Source organism: Mixophyes fleayi, chromosome 10 (assembly GCF_038048845.1).
Source record: "Mixophyes fleayi isolate aMixFle1 chromosome 10, aMixFle1.hap1, whole genome shotgun sequence".
Classification (NCBI taxonomy): domain Eukaryota; kingdom Metazoa; phylum Chordata; class Amphibia; order Anura; family Limnodynastidae; genus Mixophyes; species Mixophyes fleayi.
In genome coordinates this window covers 103,672,794-103,695,147 of record NC_134411.1, presented here as the reverse complement: position 1 = coordinate 103,695,147, position 22,354 = coordinate 103,672,794, and the positions used below count along the sequence as shown (strand labels likewise).

The following is a 22,354-nucleotide window of genomic DNA, read 5'->3' as shown; positions in this document are numbered from 1 at the left end:
CTCGACGGGTCAGAGCTGTTTTTGTGGCACAAGGGGGACCTACACAATATTAGGCAGCTGGTTTTAATTTTTGTAGCTGATAGGTGTATCTCAAATGGAGCATATAACAAGCAAACAATGAAACGCCTCTGCATCTTCCACAAGTATGGGTCCCTTGGTCATCCTATCACAACCAAACTCTTGGTCTCTGTCCCCTCTGAGTTTTGGTTTCCTCTTTTGTAGTGCACTGCTTTCCCTCTAGATCCTTATTTGTGTGGCTTGTTGTCTGATAACAGAGGACAATAGATTCCTGTGAGGTATTACATTTGAGTTTGTAAATCTTCCATTATTGGATCAATTTGTATTGCAGGTTTAATGACCATTTAATATTTTGTTGTTCTAATTTCTTTCCCTTTGTGACTGCGTCTCACATCGCCTGATTATTGTCATAAAGGAGATATCAGGAGAGGGGGACCCCTTGGGTCTATCGTACTCAGGAGCGTAGGTCCTGCCCTCTGCAAAGATCACCCCAATAACCTGCACTTTGTACTTCAATACCTTGATTTATTTCTCTGTTACTTTACAGTATATATCTGTACCTCTGCTGTGAGTGGGGAGACAGCTGTGTGTGCATAAATATATTTCATTTGTCAGGAATAGTGATAGTGAGCTCAACCATCTTTTTCATTAAATAATTTCATAATATCTATTTCAAAATAACCACAATCATGAATTATATACTCAGAGTTGATAATTCTAATAAACAGTTCCTAGAGGAAGTCAATCATTCAGTGCTCCTATAAAGGGAATTAGTCTTCTGAAGACTGTGTACCAGCGCCTGCTTCTTACCAATCTATGTATATAACAATGTATAAGAAATACACAATAAGTCCGCCTGTCAATATAATCGAATACATTTAATATTAAAACTGACACATAAAAAAGTATATAAACAAATTAATTAAGCATTCATAAAAGTTACTGGCCAATCAATCACTATGATTCAGTACTATTTAATTTCGATATATAGTGATTAGGTGATACACTGTATTCTGAAGAATATTACAGACAACACTAAGATGATAAAGATCTGCAGCTCCGAATCATCCAGGGCTTAGTAGATCTGTAGTAATAAAGGAGGGGGGTGGCTCCATAGTGCAGATAACATAAATGTAACAGTTTTAAGGCCAGATGTGATTGTTTAACAGATGTGATACCAGAAGCACAAGGTTATCACATATTACCACTGCTCCACATTAAAGTTTACAAGACTGAAACATTTACTTTTCATGAGTTGTAGAAATGCAGGAAGCAGTAACATCAGTTTCGGCGCAGTGCTGCGTTTGCTTCATGTCACAGTAATTGTGATAATCTGTCATTACCGTGCCATGCTGGAATATGAAGTTGGATCACCCTGCTTCATATGAGACGCTCAGGCAAATGTAAATATGTCGCATAGCGACTAATTAAATGTCTGCTGTAACTGCACCAGACTGATGAGAGCTAATGTCTGATTGGTTGCTATGGGTAACAGCACACTTACAGTATGTGCAGCTTGTTACAGACTGTACAGAGGATGAACATACAAACACTGTGTCTGAAGATTATTCTGCAGCCAGACGTTGTAACATGGATTGTGACGGTCCAGGAGCTCCTTGTTCTGTGTAACCAGACTCACAGCGAGAGGCTCACAGATTTATAATGAAGATTTTTAGGACTCTCTCTGGTTCAAATGAGCCATCAGCTGGTCCACAAGAACTGCAAAGACAAGGAAGAATTTCTAGAGACACTCATCACAATTGTGTATAAATAAGACACAGGGCCACATAGGCAGGACTATAGATAAATGCAGAGGGTGGCGCTTTTTATCTTCTGAAACAGACTGATTTTTTTTTCGATCTGTTCCAGATCTGCTCTGTCTGCCGTGAGGATTAGGGCATCTAGCGTCATAAGCCAACCTCATTACCCGGAGTGCTCCACCTGCTTATAGAAAGTTACATGCAGCACGCTAACTATAGCTTAATCGTCACAAGGAAACGTCAGCCGAGTAGCGTTCAGGCGAAGGAGCAGCCTCTGTAACCAGTCAGCACTGGGGAGCGAGTATGGGAGGACGTAGTAGGGTGTTTGCTCTGGCCATAGCGCTGTTTGCTGACATTTGGAAACTATATGCTGGCAATATTAGACACCTGAGGCCATACAACGGTACTATGGGGCTATATATTGCAGCATTATGGGGCTGTATACAGCGACATATGATGGCATGTGATGTGGAATGTTCTGCATGTATTGTACATTATAATATCACCCGGAGGGCTCAGTCTGAAGTCAGAATAACTGTGTAAAACTAGTTACCTCCAGCAGAGGGGCGCCCACTAGGATTCTTCTGCAAGCTCCTTTTAATGAGGTCGCGTAAAACAGGCAGACAGGAAGCAGAGAGCTCAGCATCTACCTCCTCAGCCAGCTTCTGCTGCATGGCAGCCAGGGTGCTCTCCGTGACCGGCAGGTCTATAAGGGTAACAGACACATCTTCTATAAAACCAATTGTGCAATCCCAGCTTTATAACAGAGTTACATGTCCTAACTGACCACATTAACCTCAGTCTTGTGCAATGAATGAGGAACCAAGAATCCCTGATACAACAGATGGAAACATTCTAAACTGTGACATGTAAAAGTTTTTAAACCTGTGATTTCCCCTTTATGAATTGATTTTTGTGAAACAGAATGGAGGGTGGGGTAGCAGAACTTACCCTGAAATGGGAGTTTTCCTGTTGCAATTTCATAAATCACCACACCGAGGCTGGAAAAGAAGATGGTAGGTATTATGCTCTGCTTATTAAGCAACAGCGCTGAGACCAGAGAGAAAACGGCCCTTGGGTAAAAATGACACATGCAGTTTAACACCTACCAGATTGGTGTAGCCCTGTGCTTATTATTATGTTTTATTTATGGAGTGCCAGCAAAGTACTCTGCTGTATACAAATAGAGTACATACAATGACAAGAAGGTAAAGATGATCCTGTCCAAAGAGCTTACAATCCAAGAGGTGGCCCTAAATGAACTAACAAGCCAGAAAAAAACCCAACCTTCTCATTCTCATCATAGCTCTCCTGCTAATACGCCAAAACAGGAGCTATGGACTTGCGTCCCCAGGCCTAGATATGCCCAAGGCCGCCAGCTGCTCTGCCTACTGCTTGACCTGGCCCTGACTCTTCCCCTACACACAGCTCAGACCATCATTCTGAGAACTCACAAAACGTGATGTCACATCTGCATTCTCAGTCCCACAATAGCTGCCCCCAGTGTGTGTAGACAATTGATAGATTCTCTTTTATAATAGTTGACCTTTAGACTGACTTGTATATATTATGAAGGCAATAATAAGTGCAGCTCCTTCTGGATCTGACCTGTAAATCTCACTGCGTTTATCATAGGCATTTATGTCCTGCAAGGTTTCAGGAGCGATGTACGCCAGCTCAGTGCTCTCCTTCCTCTTCTCCACGTTAGATGGTTTCCTAATGGACGACTCCGTCTTCGATAACTCAAATCCAGAAAGCTGCAAAGTCCAGAACAATAATCTATTATCCAACACATGAGTTTATATCCTGTTAGAAGAGATCAGGCTCCAGTACCCATAATATCATTACCATTCCTCTGGAGTCTCATTTACTGCTCTAACATGTAAGTTCAGTTATGAAAGTGTTTCCCATAAACACATTTGAAAAAGTACTATCGTTATTAGTTAATTTCATGTAACATTGCTCTGTATATAGAATCATTTCCCCCGCTCGTATATTACCTGCTCATTCGACAGAGTTAAAGTTATTAACCATATATACACTATAGCAGTGCCACCTAGTGATCAAATTATATAACTACAGTAAGGGCTTTAACAATAGCTCTGGAAACAGGTTGATTCCAACAACTTGGTTTCACGCTGGTGCACCTATATGGTCTGCCCAGCACACATCAATGCCCGTGCCCACACGCTCGCAATCAGGAGATGCCTCCGCGACCTAGAAGGGCAGCTAGGTGTGCGGAGAGGTGGGAAAGCCTGAACAGGTGCACTGTGCAAATGATAAACATCACATCAATGACGTCACATCCACGGGCATGCCTACTCTTAGCAAGGAACGCCCCATCTGCACATCTCCCATCAGTGCGAACTTCTGCTCCTCCAAAAACATCACCAACTTCTTCTACAAACCCTTGTGCTCTGGCAGATCTCTAGGTACAGATAGACTCGTACAGCGCCATGAAAGAGAAGTTTAAGCTGCGCGCTGCCCATTTTATGCTTAATAAATGAGGCCCAGTATTGTATATAGTGCTTATTATTTCAATCAGTCCATATTTGGTAAACAGGTTTGGACTGATCAAAAAACTTTGCTGGCTGGTCCTACATGCTGCAGTTTGATGCTGGGTAATGGTAGAGGAATCTGGGTTGGGGCTGTCTATTACCTTCACACAGTACGTCCCATCCACCAGGAACTTGGAGCTACTCAGACTCCCGTGCAGAATGGCTTTTATCTCCGTCTGATGTAACCTGTATGTCAAGATCAAGGATATAAATAAAGTGTCATAATGGTCTTATCTATAGAAGTCCAAGAGGGTTGGATCTTATTCATGATATAAATACTTGTGATTGTGAAATTGAGATAACAAATAAAATACCGCACCGGTATAGAGCCCTGGCAGTGTCCAGAGACATTAGAACTCTCTGCTCCCATGTCAGCTCCGGCTCTCTTTTCAGAAGTTCTCTCAAGTTCCCTTTCTCACAGAACTCAGTCACCAAAGAGTAGCAGGGTTCTGTGCCTGTAACAGAGGAGAGAAGTGAGAATGAGGGCAGGAAACTAGGACAGAGAGTAACAGGGTTCTGTGCCTGTAACAGAGGAGAGAAGGGAGAATGAGGACAGAAAACCAGGACAGAGAGTAACAGGGTTCTGTGCCTGTAACAGAGGAGAGAAAGGAGAATGAGGGCAGGAAACTAGGACAGAGAGTAACAGGGTTCTGTGCCTGTAACAGAGGAGAGAAGGGAGAATGAGGGCAGGAAACTAGGACAGAGAGTAACGGGGTTCTGTGCCTGTAACAGAGGAGAGAAGGGAGAATGAGGACAGGAAACTAGGACAGAGAGTAACAGGGTTCTGTGCCTGTAACAGAGGAGAGAAAGGAGAATGAGGGCAGGAAACTAGGACAGAGAGTAACGGGGTTCTGTGCCTGTAACAGAGGAGAGAAGGGAGAATGAGGACAAGAAACTAGGACAGAGAGTAACAGGGTTCTGTGCCTGTAACAGAGGAGAGAAGGGAGAATGAGGACAGGAAACTAGGACAGAGAGTAACAGGGTTCTGTGCCTGTAACAGAGGAGAGAAGGGAGAATGAGGACAGGAAACTAGGACAGAGAGTAACGGGGTTCTGTGCCTGTAACAGAGGAGAGAAGGGAGAATGAGGACAGGAAACTAGGACAGAGAGTAACAGGGTTCTGTGCCTGTAACAGAGGAGAGAAGGGAGAATGAGGGCAGGAAACTAGGACAGAGAGTAACGGGGTTCTGTGCCTGTAACAGAGGAGAGAAAGGAGAATAAGGGCAGGAAACTAGGACAGAGAGTAACAGGGTTCTGTGCCTGTAACAGAGGAGAGAAGGGAGAATGAGGACAGGAAACTAGGACAGAGAGTAACAGGGTTCTGTGCCTGTAACAGAGGAGAGAAAGGAGAATAAGGGCAGGAAACTAGGACAGAGAGTAACAGGGTTCTGTGCCTGTAACAGAGGAGAGAAGGGAGAATGAGGACAGGAAACTAGGACAGAGAGTAACAGGGTTCTGTGCCTGTAACAGAGGAGAGAAGGGAGAATGAGGACAGGAAACTAGGACAGAGAGTAACGGGGTTCTGTGCCTGTAACAGAGGAGAGAAGGGAGAATGAGGACAGGAAACTAGGACAGAGAGTAACGGGGTTCTGTGCCTGTAACAGAGGAGAGAAAGGAGAATGAGGGCAGGAAACTAGGACAGAGAGTAACAGGGTTCTGTGCCTGTAACAGAGGAGAGAAGGGAGAATGAGGACAGGAAACTAGGACAGAGAGTAACAGGGTTCTGTGCCTGTAACAGAGGAGAGAAAGGAGAATGAGGGCAGGAAACTAGGACAGAGAGTAACGGGGTTCTGTGCCTGTAACAGAGGAGAGAAGGGAGAATGAGGACAGAAAACCAGGACAGAGAGTAACAGGGTTCTGTGCCTGTAACAGAGGAGAGAAGGGAGAATGAGGACAAGAAACTAGGACAGAGAGTAACAGGGTTCTGTGCCTGTAACAGAGGAGAGAAGGGAGAATGAGGACAGGAAACTAGGACAGAGAGTAACAGGGTTCTGTGCCTGTAACAGAGGAGAGAAAGGAGAATGAGGGCAGGAAACTAGGACAGAGAGTAACGGGGTTCTGTGCCTGTAACAGAGGAGAGAAAGGAGAATGAGGGCAGGAAACTAGGACAGAGAGTAACGGGGTTCTGTGCCTGTAACAGAGGAGAGAAAGGAGAATTAGGGCAGGAAACTAGGACAGAGAGTAACGGGGTTCTGTGCCTGTAACAGAGGAGAGAAGGGAGAATGAGGACAGAAAACCAGGACAGAGAGTAACAGGGTTCTGTGCCTGTAACAGAGGAGAGAAGGGAGAATGAGGGCAGGAAACTAGGACAGAGAGTAACAGGGTTCTGTGCCTGTAACAGAGGAGAGAAGGGAGAATGAGGACAGGAAACTAGGACAGAGAGTAACGGGGTTCTGTGCCTGTAACAGAGGAGAGAAGGGAGAATGAGGGCAGGAAACTAGGACAGAGAGTAACAGGGTTCTGTGCCTGTAACAGGAGAGAAGGTAGAAAGAGGACAGGAAACTAGGACAGAGAGTAACAGGGTTCTGTGCCTGTAACAGAGGAGAGAAGGGAGAATGAGGGCAGGAAACTAGGACAGAGAGTAACAGGGTTCTGTACCTGACACAGAGGAGAGAAGGGAGAATGAGGACAGGAAACTAGGACAGCGATTAACAGGGTTCTGTACCTGACACAGAGGAGAGATGTTGACAGGAACCAGAGACAGGAAATTGTCGTAACACAACCCGAATGAGCGGTTTGTTTTCCTTACCTGAATTATCAATGCAAATTCCAAAAAGCCGTAAAATATTTATACATTCAAATCTCTTCATGGTTTCACTCTCGGAACGGAATGTTTTTCTTATATAACTGGTAAAGAGAAGACATTTTCACTTTAGAAATCATATATAATATGTTTTTTTCCATTTCACTTTAGGGCTTGTATCTTTAACAGAGTAACTTACTCTTCATTTTTGAGAAGTTGTCCCTTAAATACTTTGATAGCCACTGGGCTCTTGTGGTACTGTCCTTGATACAGAAGATGGCTGGGTTTCTCTAACAATAGCGCCCCGCGCTTTAGATCTGTTGCTCGGATCTCAGTGATATCCCAGCATGAGCGCTTACCTGCAGACACAAGGAACAATTTAATTTCCACTCAGGATATGTACTAAAAGCTAGGCAATTACCGCTTGTACTCTATTAAAGAACATTTCAAGCATTGGTGTATTACTGGGTGAATATAACTGAAAGAACTGAATGTGTGTATACTACTAAGCTCAGAGAAAGTAGCTATTGCTTATGAGAAGGCCTTTCTATATTGCATCATTCTGGCATGTGTGAAACCAGAACTGATACCAACTACCTGGAATGGGGAAGGAGAATTGCTCACACCAACTTCACTTTTTCACAGAACTGCAGTGGGATGTCAGGGCATGCGTCATCAATGCATTTACAATTTGGGGTTTAGTTCTTAAAGACAAAGGGCTAGATTTACTAAGCTGCGGGTTTGAAAAAGTGGGGATGTTGCCTATAGCAACCAATCAGATTCTAGCTATCATTTTGTAGAAGGTACTAAATAAATGACAGCTAGAATCTGATTGGTTACTATAGGCAACATCTCCACTTTTTCAAACCCGCAGCTTAGTAAATCTAGCCCTAAAGCTTAATTTGTGGCTGTTACAGAATGGAGACACTGAGAGATGCGCCCAATGTAAATTACAATCTTAACGTTGGTGCCCAGAACACATATTCTAATCTACAAAGATTGGAATATTATTATCACCTTATTATTAAATAGCAAACTTTGCTTACACAGAGGTTAAAAACGTAGGAAATGTGTGGCTCTCCAGCTGTCATGAAACTACAAGTTCCAGCATGCTGGGGGGCAGCCTCACAATAACTGGAAAGTCATATTTTGCCTGTGTCTGCTCTATAATCTTTTATGTACAGTATTTATAAAGTGGGCGGTCACTAGTGATGTCTGCTGGCTCTGAATTCACACAATCATTGAGGGTAGATGTCATATAACATTGTTCTATCAGAGTTTACAGCATGGATGGCCAAGAATATCTATAGATACCACAAAGAACCATGCCATGCAGATCTTCCCACATGTCCCGCTAAACTCAGACCTGGCCACGTGCCCCTAACATGCTCATGTGACATCCCCCTATTGCCTTTCCAACAGACTCAGAGTAGAAGAAGGAGGGGGAGCACACTGCACTCCCTCCTCCGATTGGTTGTGCAGCACTGCTACGTGACCGCCCTGTGGTGTGCAGAGGACATCATGTGACATGGATGTCTGCTGCTCCCTGTCAGTCTTATTCTTTGATTGACGACAAAGTGGAGGTAAAGATTGGAGGGTGCAGGTGAAGGCACCACTGATCGATAATGTTGGGAGCCACATTTAGAGCCAAGGGTTGGCCACAGCTACTATACAGAATAAGATGTAAGATATGATTGTTTGCTAGGGGTTACAGCACATATGTGCACATTGCACCATGTTGTAGTGTCGGCAGCACTTACATGCAGCTCTTATTGTTTCCATCTCACGGAGAATGTCACTCACTCCATCGGCCACCTCGTCCACTTTTCCCGATATGCTGGACACACAAGCTGTAGGAAACCGAATAATACATACATTAGTATCACATCATAGAGAGGACATTATTCTGATGTAACAAGGTAATCTCCAGGGTCACTTAGCTGTGGACCTACAAGCCGTTCATAATGTGTTCTACAAGGCCCACCCTACGCTGCAATCCATATTGTAGCTAAACTTAATGGGACATAATAGGACCAGTTCAGTCTTGTGCAATAGGTGAAAATTTAAGGACACACGACAAAGCTTTATATGCATTTATGCACCCAAAAGTTCTATCCAATTCAGTGGAAGCACCTACTCAGCAGACCTTGAAAGGCAAGTGCGGTATTTGGCAAACTGGAAAGGTTAGCGCAAAACTAAAAGTTTAGTGAGCAGGGCTGATTTCCCATCTGTTTCTGCCTAAACCATTGAGGAACTGCTGCAGCTATTGTGCAATGTTGATGCTTGTTGAACCACAAGCACCAGCATGCCATTCCAATCAATGACTGCTTGTGCATTCTGCAACATTTGTTCCACAATAGCAAAACAAAGTTTAGTTGAATAAAACAGTAACATAAACATCTATAATATATAATAAAATGTTCTCTTTACATCCTCTGTGTGTCGACGTAACTACTCTCTATGAGTGCACGCTGCTGAATGTCTGACCTGGAGCGACAGAGACTACCCTTAGCCCCTAACCATCACAAGGCTAATTGCTTGTGATTGGCTAATGGGGCTCTTGGTCATAACAGGTCACAGTCATCCAGTGGCAGACGCTCATTGTGAGCAACTGCATCCCCTTTTTATGGGGGTTATTTTTCTCAAATTGGATTCCAATGGCTGAACAAAGAAATACAGTTTTATTTTATATCAAAGTAGTTAATAAGGGTTTAGGGACTGATAGGCCTATTAGCAGAATTGGAAATGCACTGCCTGCCTGTATATTGTCTGGTTCTTTCTACAGCCTTATTCAGTATTGCTTTTGTATCTTCTATAACAGCAACAATGTAGATAATATAATAATAATAATAATAATAATTATGGGGGGCAGGAAATCTAAGCGCAGTTAGAATAACGTTTTCAGCGTATATCACCCCAAGGTCTATTTGGCACAATTAAAAAGTGATATTTACAAGTTAGATAATTGTTCAGCTCCTTCAAGTCTTCTTCTATATCTTTCTGATTCTGCCTTTTCCTGGTATGCTCAGTAAAGAAACGAGACAAGTTCTCTCTGTGCTCCGCTGCCAGGAACAGACATAACTGGCTGGCTGCGTCCCCGAGACGGTCATTGATCAAATCAAACTCTTCCTTGATGCTGTTGGCTTGAAGTATCATCCTCCACCATGCGTTATGGGAGTATTTAATGACCCAACACTTGGCGTTGTCCAGAGTGACCACCAGCTCCATCTCCACCGCCTGCAGTGATTGAGGCTTATTCTGCTGGTTCTCCAGCGCCTGAGCAGTCAGCACCAGCATTTTAATCCGCTTCTCCAGACGCCGACATTGCGACTTGTTGGAGCTGGACTGTTCACATAGGTCGTAGATTGTCTTGGCAATTTGCAAAACTTGACCCAGCACGTCCATCCTCTACAAACAGAAGGAGAAAAACATACTCAGACTCTAATACTATCTGGCTGGTAATTTACAAGGAGAAGTACTTAATGCATACCAGAAGGAAGGACCTAGGTGTCAAGGAAGCTTGCAATCATTTCCTAATCAGTTATCTATTTTGTGGTGTTTACATGAAAGGAGATTTAAACACCTGTTTTAAAACTTCCGGTAATAGACATTGATACATGTGAAAGGGATACATTGGTATTCTATATCACTTATATCTCTGTACAATCTCAGCATCTCCTGACTGGAAGCCGCCATGATGATCTTAGTGGGTGGAGCTGTGCTGTATGTACTGAGAATAAAGACAAAAAGCCCTGACATTTCCATATGACAGAATTTATCACCGCGATAACTGATAAACTCCAACAAAGACTATATTCTTATATCTCAACATCTCTTCCCTACATGTGAAAGGGGAACGAACTATATTATTGTTTCTGACTACGCACCCCTAAATCCATTAATATCCACAATGGGCTACTGTTAGACAATTTACAAGGAGCAGGAGATTCCCTGGGCATCTGAGCCCATCCAAGACCTTCCGTCGACATCTCCAATCCATGGGGCACAACTTTGCCGACAATATAGAACACTTAGACAATACCACACTATTTTGGGAATACCTCCAAAGCTGAGAAGACATATCATATCCTATATACATAGTAAGACCAAAGGCGTCACAAACAAACTCTCAGACCTTAGCATTGTTCTCACAGCAGCATGCTGGGTAAATGCAATGGAATATGCTGGTGCTATATAAATAAATGTTTATAATAATAATAATATCTACAACACAGATCAAACAATGCTCCTGGTAAGACCAACTGTTTCCATGCTAAACATATTCATGACACTCTGCTCACCAAAATAGCTCAAAGACAACACAACATTTTAAAGAATACATTTTATTGATTTGGTTATAAATCTGGCAAACCAGTTGCAAACATCACAGATCCCACTACAATATGTGACACATTTATGCAATACTACAAAAGTCTACACAAGAGAACAGGACAATAAGAAAGAGGGATTAAAGTTCCTAGAGTAATCTAACCCACCGAAACTCTCAGCAGAGGAAAGGTCGCTACTGCCATACACAGAATCCACCAATAACATCAACTCATTAGTAAACCTCCCAGACCAGATGGTTCCAGTGCAGAATATTACAACATCTGACACTCGATATCCAACCACATCCTTCTTCAGGTCAACCACAGGATAGATGGAACAAAGCCAGATTCATGGTCAACCCCAACAAGATATTACAAACCTACCTCACCTCTTAACCGAAATTTTAATACTCTTACTAAAAAATGACCAATAGACTGCAACCTCTTTGGCCACGTCTGGTCTCACCCACAGAATGAGGCTTTTTAGACATGCACATTCAGTGGTATCTAGACAGCAATAACAACTATCACCACCACACTTTTGGCCAAGTTTAGAGACAACATTATAGTAAACACTGATGCTGATAAACGTGTGACAAAATTCCAACTCTTTAGTTCGATCTTCCGAAACCAATTACGCACCAAATACTCGTAACAACATTAATTCTAAACCATTTTAGCTGCAGAGATTAAGTAGGTTGTGTTGTCCACCGCTCATCCCTTAATCCGTTACTTGACACTTTAGACAGACTTCATGGCATAAATATGGAACCAGAGAGCTCAAATTTACATGTTTTGCTGATGACTTCCTCTTATTCACGTTACCTCCAATCCTAAGCAGTTGATACCCGTAATTAGCAGTACAGATCATATATTTGCATTTTTTTCGGGGTCTACCATCCATAACCTTTGCTAAATCTGAAGCCCTGGCAATGTTTGGTTGGGTCAGGCTGGTAACACAACTTTCCCTTTCACTGGGCCCAAAAATATCTGACCTACCTGGGAGTGGCATCCCCTCACATCATAACAAAGTTTACACCCACAATATTAAAACAGTCATCCAGCAAGTCACAGAGACTTAAACTCCTGTCGAGAAAATATCTTAGGTCAATGCAACTTGTTCAAATTGTCTACCTGTAAAACTAGTATCAGCATAACCAAACTGCAACAGCAGCCCACCGAGGTAGTCTGCCAAATATTACATTACACAGTCTCCCTTTTGTGGGGAACTCGGAAATTCAAAAAGTTAAAGCTAAACACCCCACTGATGAATGAGCTTATATGGGAATCACTAAACTTAAAGACCTTTTAGATGCATCTCACAAACCTCTCTCATACAATGAGGCCCCAGTGAACTACAGCATTCTACCCCACCACAATTTCCCATTTATGCAAGCAGCATACTATATATATACCATATATATATATATATATATATATATATATATATATATACATACAAGTTAACCCGTGCATGATACTCATGCATTCTAGTCAAATCAAGCTACTTAAGGTGTTAAAAAGGTTCTTGTCATGCATTTGTGCCATAGCCCAGGCCTCAACCACCAACCACTCCCCACTGTCACCCCCGGCAACCACCAACCACTCCCCACTGTCACCCCCGGCAACCACCAACCACTCCCCACTGTCACCCCCGGCAACCACCAACCACTCCCAACTGTCACTTCTCCTTCAAGAAATATATATATATTTTTTTTTAAATCTTTATAAACACTTTTAACAATTAACAAATTAAATTAACAAATTAAAAACATCTTAGTATACCAAATTTCAGCCCTTTCTGATTTTTTTTTTCCACACACACTAAGAATTTAGTAGGTCAGTGTATAACTCTGCCCAGCAGGTGGCGCTGCAGCTTGGTTTTATTTTTTCCACAGACAGACAGACTAACACACGCCACTAGACATTTATATATTAGATATATATATATATATACTTTCCACTGAGTTGTGGAACAACATCATGAATTAGTGAAACTAGATTTACTAAGAATCGAGTTTGGTGGCGGTTTGAAACCACCACCCATTGCTGGCGGTTTAGTGGTCCAAACCGACGCCTTTACTATACGGCGATTTGAGTCTGCAATTTGAAATGGCTGGCAATGTGTGGCGGTTTGGAAACCGCAACACCGCCGCTATCAAAACCCCCATCCAAAAGACAGGTTTTTAAATACCTGCCTCTGGTTGGCTAACTGCTTGCTGTTTGAGCTATTTTGCCATTCAGAACATAAGAGGAAGCATGAATCATATATAAATTATTGAGGCAATCATTATTTATTGATTAAGGTGCAAAATTAATTTATAATTTACTTATGAAAATTTTAAGGGGGCAAAATTATGTAATTATTATATTAATCTGGCACTAGGTAATGCCAAATTGTGCAATCAAAACAATAATATTCACTGTTATCAATCACTTAATATTATTAATATTATATTTGTTGCACAATTTGGTATTACATAGTGGCAGAATAATATAATAATTCAATAATTTTGTCCCCTTATTTTTTTTTTCTATTTTTTTTCCTCATAAGTAAATTATGAATTAATTTTGCACCTTAATAAATAAATAATGATTGCCTCAATAATGTATATATGATTGATGCTTCTGCATATATTCTGAATGGCAGCATGCAGTTTGAGCAATCTCACCACTCACAGCCACCTCTTTCATTTTGGCTGTTTGGATGGCTGTTTTGTGGCAGTTTGAAAACCCCAGCTTAGTAAATCTTGTAGTTTGTATGTTCATCGTAAAAATCAGGATGATGATTTGTAAAGGTTTTGAAGAATGTCAATTCTAGCCGTTTTAACGGCGGTTTGGGCTTTAGTAAATCCAGGGGTTTCAAAACCGCTGGAAAAATAGCCAAAAACCGGCGGTTTGACCAAATCGTCCTTTAGTAAATCTAGCCCCAAGACTCACTCATACAAATTGTCTTACACACTACTTCAGCCATTTCTACAAGAATTGAACAAGTGTTAACTCAGGAATCAGAAAGTGGACTCAACACTTTTCAAAAATGAGGGTGCTCATATGAGGGATCTCTCATATTTATAGCTCCACCAATTCCGCAGCACTGTACAGAGAATGTTTGCCATCAGTCTCTGCCCCATGGAAGCTTACAATCTGAATTGACATCTCACACAGACAAGGGTTAATTTTGTCAGCAGCCAACTAACCTACCATTATGTTTTGTGGAGTTTGGGAGGAAACCCACGCACACACTGGAAGAACATACAAACTCCACACAGATAAGGCCCTTGTCGGGAATCAAACTCATGCCCTCAGCGCTGTGAGGCAGAAGTGCTAACCATTAAGCCACCGTGCTGCTCAGCCAGTAACTATAGATGCATGGAATACAAAATCTTTCACCAGGCTTATATGTCACCAAAGAGGAAACACCCGATTGACCTCTCCTCAGAGAGGACCTCCACAAAATACGGAACGGTTGGGCAGCACAGTGGCTCAGTGGTTAGCACATCTGCCTCACAGCACTGGGGTCATGAGTTTGATTCCCAACCATGGCCTTATCAGTGTGGAGATTGTATGTTCTTCCTGTGTTTGCGTGGGTTTCCTCCATGTGCTTCCGTTTCCTCCCACACTCCAAAAACATACTGGTAGGTTAAATGGCTGCTTTCAAAATTGACCTTAGTCTGTCTCTGTCTTTCTGTCTGTCTGTGTGTGTATATTAGGGAATTTAGATTGTAAGTTTCAATGGGGCAGGGACTGATGTGAATGAGTTCTCTGTACAGCGCTGCGGAATTAGTGGCGCTATATAAATAGATGATGATGATGATGATGTAGGCCTCTTCCACTGCCTATGACAATATGTATCTACCCAAGCTTTCTGGATAGATGGCCCAGCATGGTAGCACAACATCACGTTTATCCTCTGATTGTACTTCCATAATGTGCTATATTTGGCTGCCTGACAATGCAACCAAGTATTCTGTGTATAGACAAAAATGTCTAATGTCACAAAGCCATATTGCTGCCGTGGATCCAAAACACCATCTCAATGCCAGACATTTAGAAGAGAGATCTTAGCAGCCTTAATCCAATACTGGGGGCCCCTCTACTACACGTTAAACAAGCAATTCGGAGATGATTGGTGCACATGCTGGTATTCCTCTCTCCTACTTCCAAACCAGACCCCAATACACTTACATAAAACTTAACCCAAACCCACTATTCCAGCTAAAAATTTCAAGACCGACCACGACGCCATAAAACCAGATTATATCTCCATGGAGGGATCGCTGACGTTACAACTCCAGATGAGCAGCCACTGTAATTCTGCATTTTGTTACTATTATAATATACTAATCATGTATTATATCTGTATATAACCAGCTCCTAAAATATTACTGCATACAGTATTTTCACAATGCTACAACTTCAAGATAGGACTTTTACCAAGTTAATAGTTTAGTTTAATATTGTCCATCTGCCTTGTGACAAATGCTACCAATGTGCTTACTGCATCTCTTGCTTTATAGCTTGGAGAGGCAATGTGACATATTTTCTGGGAGGGGAGACATAAATTGAGCATTTTATTTAAAAATCGATATAAGTTAAAGGAAGAAAAGGATGATCTGATCATATGCCTGATGTGTAACCCTATGAATACGGAGTTAAGTAATCCGGAGTCACTGCAGATATGTAGGAACACTTGTTTCAGCGCAGTGATTGTTAGCTCCATAGAGTGCAGCTAATACCCCTCCTAGGAGAAATGTACTTACAGCATCTGTCTGAGAGCAGGTTCCACACAGCCGGTCAGTCAGGTCTCTAAACTCACACTCTCCTATCTGTCACTTTATAGCCCAGGATAACACTACTCCCATTTCCTCTTATTGTTTCACCAACTTTCAGTACAACCCTTCCTGTCCCTCACTCCTGGGTGATTGCAGATTAACCGCTGAGGCCCCTGAATGTAAACAGACTGCAAGGAGTTAAACTTACTTTGCTATGTAAAACCACTGCTTACAGTGTTCTAAACAAAGGACAGGAAGTGCACATTAACATGATATATATTGCACTACTTGATTCTAAATAACACAGCATAAGTGTAACCCCTGCCTACCTGGATCAGCCAACCACTCGGCTCAGTCTCTCAAATCCCTTATGGGTTGAATTTAGCAGGCATCCCTCCCTAAATTTGTTAACAAGTGCAGCAGCAGGTGTAGGGGTGAACACAGGGGCATTATGAGTGGGGTGGCCGCCCACATGTCTGATATGGGTCTGGTGGTGCCCAGTGGAGCCCTATTTGGGCTTTCAGTCTCACTTTGATGGATCCCATGCATGCTCAGAAGTCTGGGGCTACAGGCCCACTGAGCAGATATACATCGAAGAGACCTCCCCTCCAAAAAAATTATTGCTTTAAGGCCTGGTGACTGCTAGCTTTGCCCCTGGGTGCACAATACCACCAGGGAAATGACTGGGTATCAGGTTAGCTTTGTTAAATAAATAATCATTAACAATTTCATTATATACAGTCTCCTGTATTTCAATTCACAGCACAAATCACTTAGTTGCATTAGGTTATGATGCCGTTAAAATTAAATCAATTCAAGTTGTACTATCACGTCCCATGGCAGTAGTACTTTATGAAACATAAGTCTTGACGGAGGAGCTGACACTCATTCACACTCCACCTTGCTTGCTTTACACTGCAGCCTTCACGTTAACGTTCTCTCACACTCAGATTCAGACTCCCTCACTTTATTCTCAACTGCACTTAGGGCTCAGTTAAATGCAGTAAGATACCTCTCAGAGATCACCATCCAGGTCAGGCTAGTGGCAGTCTGCTCCGACCTTACACTCTCAAGATTTTATTTGATAGGTAGCTGGAACCCAGACTGGACCTCCTAGACGTTTATAAACATCCATTCAGAGATGGGGTGGAATGGAGATTTATAACATCCTAAGGGGCATATTCAATTGTCCCCGTTACTTGGAAAAGTAACTCGGCATGCGCACTATTACCGTCATAGTGCTCGTAATTACCGTTATTACGGTACCTTTAACGCTGGCTTCCTGAGCTGCGAGCTGAAATCCGACTTAGAATTACTGTAATAACGGTAATAGTTTTAACGCAGTGTAACACGGACAATTGAATATGCCACTAACAGCCACAAAGGATTCATTTAAAGGGAAAAAAAGCTCTTGTGGATATTGGTATTGTCCTCTCATAGGGCTCTCACCAAACTCTATGCTTTATTTTATCAGACCCTTACACCAGCACAGACCCCCTGATTATTCTGCAGTGACCGTGTCTGGGACAAAACGAAAGTAAAATGAATCATTCTTTCACAGGGAAGGAATGCTGGATTTCCCAGAAGGGCAGGTTCTGTTTACAGCAGAAGAAGGCTGCTGACGGACATATTCCTCCCTCCTTTGGGCTATTCCCGCTAGTGACAGTACTACCATTGGTGCAGCAGGTGCAGTGCATTGGGGCCCATGTAGATAATGGGGCCCGTTGCATGGCAGATGCAGAGGGTTGGGGGCCCAGGTTCCCTCCTGCCCGCCTCCCTGCATCGGGTCCCATGGAGATAATGGGGCCCGCTGCATGGCAGATGCAGGGGTTGGGGGCCTCGGGTTCCCTCATTCCCGCCTCCTTGCACCGGTCCCATGGAGATAATGGGGCCCGCTGCATGACAGATGTAGAGGGTTGTGGGCCCCGGTTCCCTCCTCCCCGCCTTCCTGCACGGGGGCCCACAGCTCACCAGTTCCACCTCTAATTCCCACACATATCACCAGACATAGGTCCCTATTTATCAGAACATAGTCCATCTGCAATGTGGGAAGATAATGTATGTATAATATTGTACTGTGCTGCTGTATTTATTAATGATATATAAATTATATAGTAATGATAATAAAATACAGGTCAGGGAAACCTTTTTTTTTATACAGAAATATTTCATTTGTGTTGCAAAATGAAACTATGAAGAATATGAATTCAAAGAACAATACAGAAGAAGCCCATGGGAATTCCCAGCTACTTGCGGTACACGATGAAGCAATGTTACTGTTGGGCAATAGCCTTTCCCAGATGACTTTGCAACTTGCGTTGTGACAACACTACACAGACTTACACTGTACACAGAGCTGCGCGCCACGGGCTCTGTTTATCAACCAGAGAAAAGCCTGACGAAATCTGGTGTTTTCATTGGAGATAGGACTTCTCCTTATCTATCAAAGGGTCACCGCCGGTAGTGCCACGATCTCACTGTCAAAAGCTTTCCTGTGGAAAGTATGTGGAAGGCTACATGTACCAGCACAATCCTTATTCTGTTATCATCATCTCTGGATTGATTGTATCTGAATCTTATTTGTCAATATTTCCTGCTTAAAGTAAACATACATTCATCACAGAAACATATTCATTCTGTAATCTCTCTAATACACTAATAACAGATAATAATATTATTCCTATTATTTGACATTTATTTATATAACGCAGCATTCAGTGTTTGAGTATTGGAAATAAGCATAGTAATGACTGGATGAAAGCTCCAAGAGACAGTGCCTTGGTGGGGTTCCTGGCTGAGCAGTCGGGGTCTTCAGACACTCATAGCCGGCAGAAGAGGACAGGGAGTAGCCCCCATTATCAGACAGGCAATAGAGATATGGTCGTTGGCTCACAATATTTTAGGTGAGAGCGATATGACCCTGATACACCTTCCTGGCAATCTGCAGGAATTACATAAACTTTGTAATGGAGGAAATTAGGTGAATCTACACTGAGACATATATATATTGTGACAGGGCACTTAAATCTTTTGCCCAGTTAAAACAAGATTTTGATCTGCCCATCTCCTCTAATTTTTAGTTATTTACAATTGCGACATGCTATTATTTCTCAATTTCATGTCTCTTCCCCACTAACCTCAATCTCTCCTATTAGACGATTACTGTCTACGAGAAGGAGAATGATTTCCACCCTATACTCAGATTTTAATTCTGAATTTGACCCCGATGAATTACTCACTCTCAAATTTAGGTGGGAAACTAACCTAGGTCTGATGAAGACTGGCACTTAAAAGCCTTCAGGACCCCACCTCCTGCAATCGATTACAAAAGATTCACTTATTTGTATTTCACAGGGTATATCTTACACCAGTGTCTCTGTTTAAAATGGGTGGTAGACAGGACATTTAGGGGCCTATTTGTCATACAAAAAAACTCTTAAACTGTTAAATCGCAAAAGTCAGATTCATGAATCACAGCATCGCAGCAGATAGGCATCTCTCTTCGTTTTACTGAGCAGTCCCCATAACAGTGTATGGGAAGTGCTCAGTAATGCTATTTAACAATGAATGAAATGAAGTTTTCAATCATGTTAAGGTTAATATAATTGAAAACTTTCACTGCTGATAGCTCTGTGCACAGCAGATGTGTGGAGGGATCATGTGATCCCGTCCTGTCACATGATTCTCATCGTTGGTCAGTGGTGTTTGCACTGCAGCGGCAAAAGGTAAGAAGTTCTCAGTGCGCATGCACAATATTTTTGGTCGGCGCATACGCACTATGAACTTCAACAAGACGCTGTGAAGACACTTCAGTTTGCATAGTGCAGAGGCTGAGATAGTAGTCAGCAGTTTAACGTGACTGCTGTCCCTGTTGAAGTTTTTTGATAATTATGAAAGTTAGTTCAATCCTTATCAATGCGAGGAGGATTGAAAACTAACTTTCATATTTTGTGGTGCTTCTTAAATATGCCCCTTACTGTCCGAAATGTGGATCCCATGACGGTGACTTCTGGCACCTGTTGTGGGACTGTCTGGCAGTTCAGTGGTTTTGGGTAGATGTGTGGAGGTGTACCAGGTGCAGCCCAGCTTACCCCTCTGATCTGTCTGTTTGTTGTCTCATTAGAGGATACCCTGAATAAATCGATTTGCAAATATATCTTTATTCTCCTGACACAGTAGCCTGTATGTAGTTTGCTGCTGATTACCCTGACTTACAAAAATGTCGAGTTCTGGTAAATGATGTTATGGGCCATGAACGCTACATGTACAAGGTTACTGGTGCCAGTCAGTGGCGCACGCAGGGGGGGTTTCTGAGTCTCTAGAAACCCCCCTCTGCGCTAACTAAGTGGCCACTGTCCTATACAGCAGCCGCGGCGCTGTCAAAGAAGCGTCCGCGGCGGTGCTGTATTGTATACAGCACCACCGCAGACGCTTTTTAGACAGCGCCGCGGCTGCTGTATAGGACAGCGCTGGCGAAACGGCGCAGCAGCTCTCTCTCATTTTTTTTTTTAGTTTTGTTTTTGGGTCGGCGGGGGGAAACCCCCCCCCCCCCCCCGACAATCCTCCGTGCACCGCTGCCAGTCATAAGGTATTATCAGGTATGGTTTCCACTGGTACCACTCCAAGTATAGATACATTCTGGAGATGGGGAGGTTTATGTGCCCCCTGACTAGTATATCCACAGGCTTTCGGGGTCCCTGGCTGCCATTGTCCTGCGCACCCACCTGTTTATGAGTTATTTTATGTACAGGAATTTGTTTTATATGATTTGTTAGTTTGTTCGCTGACACAGCTATATATGTTTCATATCTCTGTACTGGAACAACTGCTCTTATCTCAGCCCTTTCATCACTGATTGTTTATAGCCTATAGTTAACCATTCACCTAACTAGTTACTCACTTAGGGGCATATTTAAGACACCGCAAAATAATAAAAAATAGTTTTTAATCCTTATGGCATTGATTATACTTACCTACTTTTTGCTGGCTCCCACCGGGAGATCACTGAAGATGGGTGTAGGGGGAGGACAGAAGGGGGCGCGGAATTGTGAATTGCGTCAATTTGGCCCCGACCTCAGTGACGTAATGTCTGTTTTGGGTCTTTATACACTGGTAAAAAAAAACAAAGCAGGCACACACTCCCCTGACCTCTGGTGCTCAGTGACTCATAGTGACAGAGCTGAGTTGGCATCTGATTAGCAGAACCACCTCAAACCAGAGTAACAGCAGAGAGTCAGAACTTGAAGCAGTTCCGTATTATGCAACCAGTTTCCCTCCAATTGTTGGGGAACTACAAGCCCCTACCTGCCCGGTATGCTGGTGCTTGTAGTTCTACAGTAGCTGGAGCCTGTTGGAGGGAATAGAAGGGTCTTAATCAAGTTCTGCTATCAACGTTAGAGTTTTTTATTATTAAGCTACAAGCAGGGCGGGTGCTATGATGTTGTGCGCCCTCCTGCAATCTGTACATCGGCGTCCTCCACTTTTATAAATTAACATTTGTTCACACATATGTGGAGATGTACCAGGTGCACCCACATTACCCCTCTGATCTGTCTGGTTGGTGTCTCATTAGAGCATACCCTGAATAAAACCATTTGCAAATATATCTTTATTCTCCTGACACAATAGCCGCCCTGTGTGTGGTTTGCTGAGCACTCACCTTTTTATAACCTGTGTACTCTGTCTGAGAAGGAGAACAGTGTTTGTCCCTAATCGTCACCTGAATCTGATTACTTCATTCGTTCACACAACACTTGCAATCCATTACTTAATTGAATTGTTATAAGAAATTTCCACAAAGGGTGGAATCGGAATAAAAACATTGGCGTCCTAGACCCCGCCTTGCTGGACTGTTAATAGATTTGGCCTCTTTAATACCTATGGAAAGGAGGCAGAATCATCTGGAGGTGAGTCACCATGCATCTTGTTTTACAGATAACAGATAGTGACAGCCTCATGCAAAGCTGATTATACATTTAGATTACCATGTGTAATACAGCTATGGTCAGTTTGTTGATGCTGGGACTTGTAGTCCCACAGCAGACGGTTAGTACATGCAGAATATGCTTCAGTATATTGCTATTGCAGCTGGACATTCCATATACCTAGGTATCACCAACACATAAATAACATGATAAAACTGCTTGCATGGAACACATAAAGGTCAGTGTTATACA

The 22,354-nt window shown here is 42.7% G+C and overlaps 1 protein-coding gene across 2 annotated transcripts; it reads right to left on the bottom strand.

Annotated features, from left to right (window-relative positions):
- Positions 1-877: 877 nt before the first annotated feature.
- Positions 878-16,382, bottom strand: LOC142104613 (mixed lineage kinase domain-like protein). 2 transcript variants are annotated; one of them, XM_075189391.1, is made up of 11 exons: positions 16,167-16,382; positions 10,033-10,486; positions 8,839-8,928; positions 7,278-7,437; positions 7,085-7,182; positions 4,656-4,791; positions 4,438-4,522; positions 3,387-3,535; positions 2,730-2,779; positions 2,332-2,484; positions 878-1,737 (listed from the first exon to the last, which is right to left on the bottom strand). In XM_075189391.1, exons 2-11 carry the CDS (start codon positions 10,481-10,483, stop codon positions 1,691-1,693), a joined length of 1,419 nt encoding a protein of 472 aa, XP_075045492.1. In that variant the 5' UTR covers positions 10,484-10,486; positions 16,167-16,382; the 3' UTR covers positions 878-1,690. The 2 variants fall into 2 exon arrangements, with proteins under 2 accessions (XP_075045492.1, XP_075045491.1); XM_075189390.1 differs by lacking the exon at positions 16,167-16,382 and adding an exon at positions 11,575-11,625.
- Between the last annotated feature and the right edge of the window lie 5,972 nt (positions 16,383-22,354).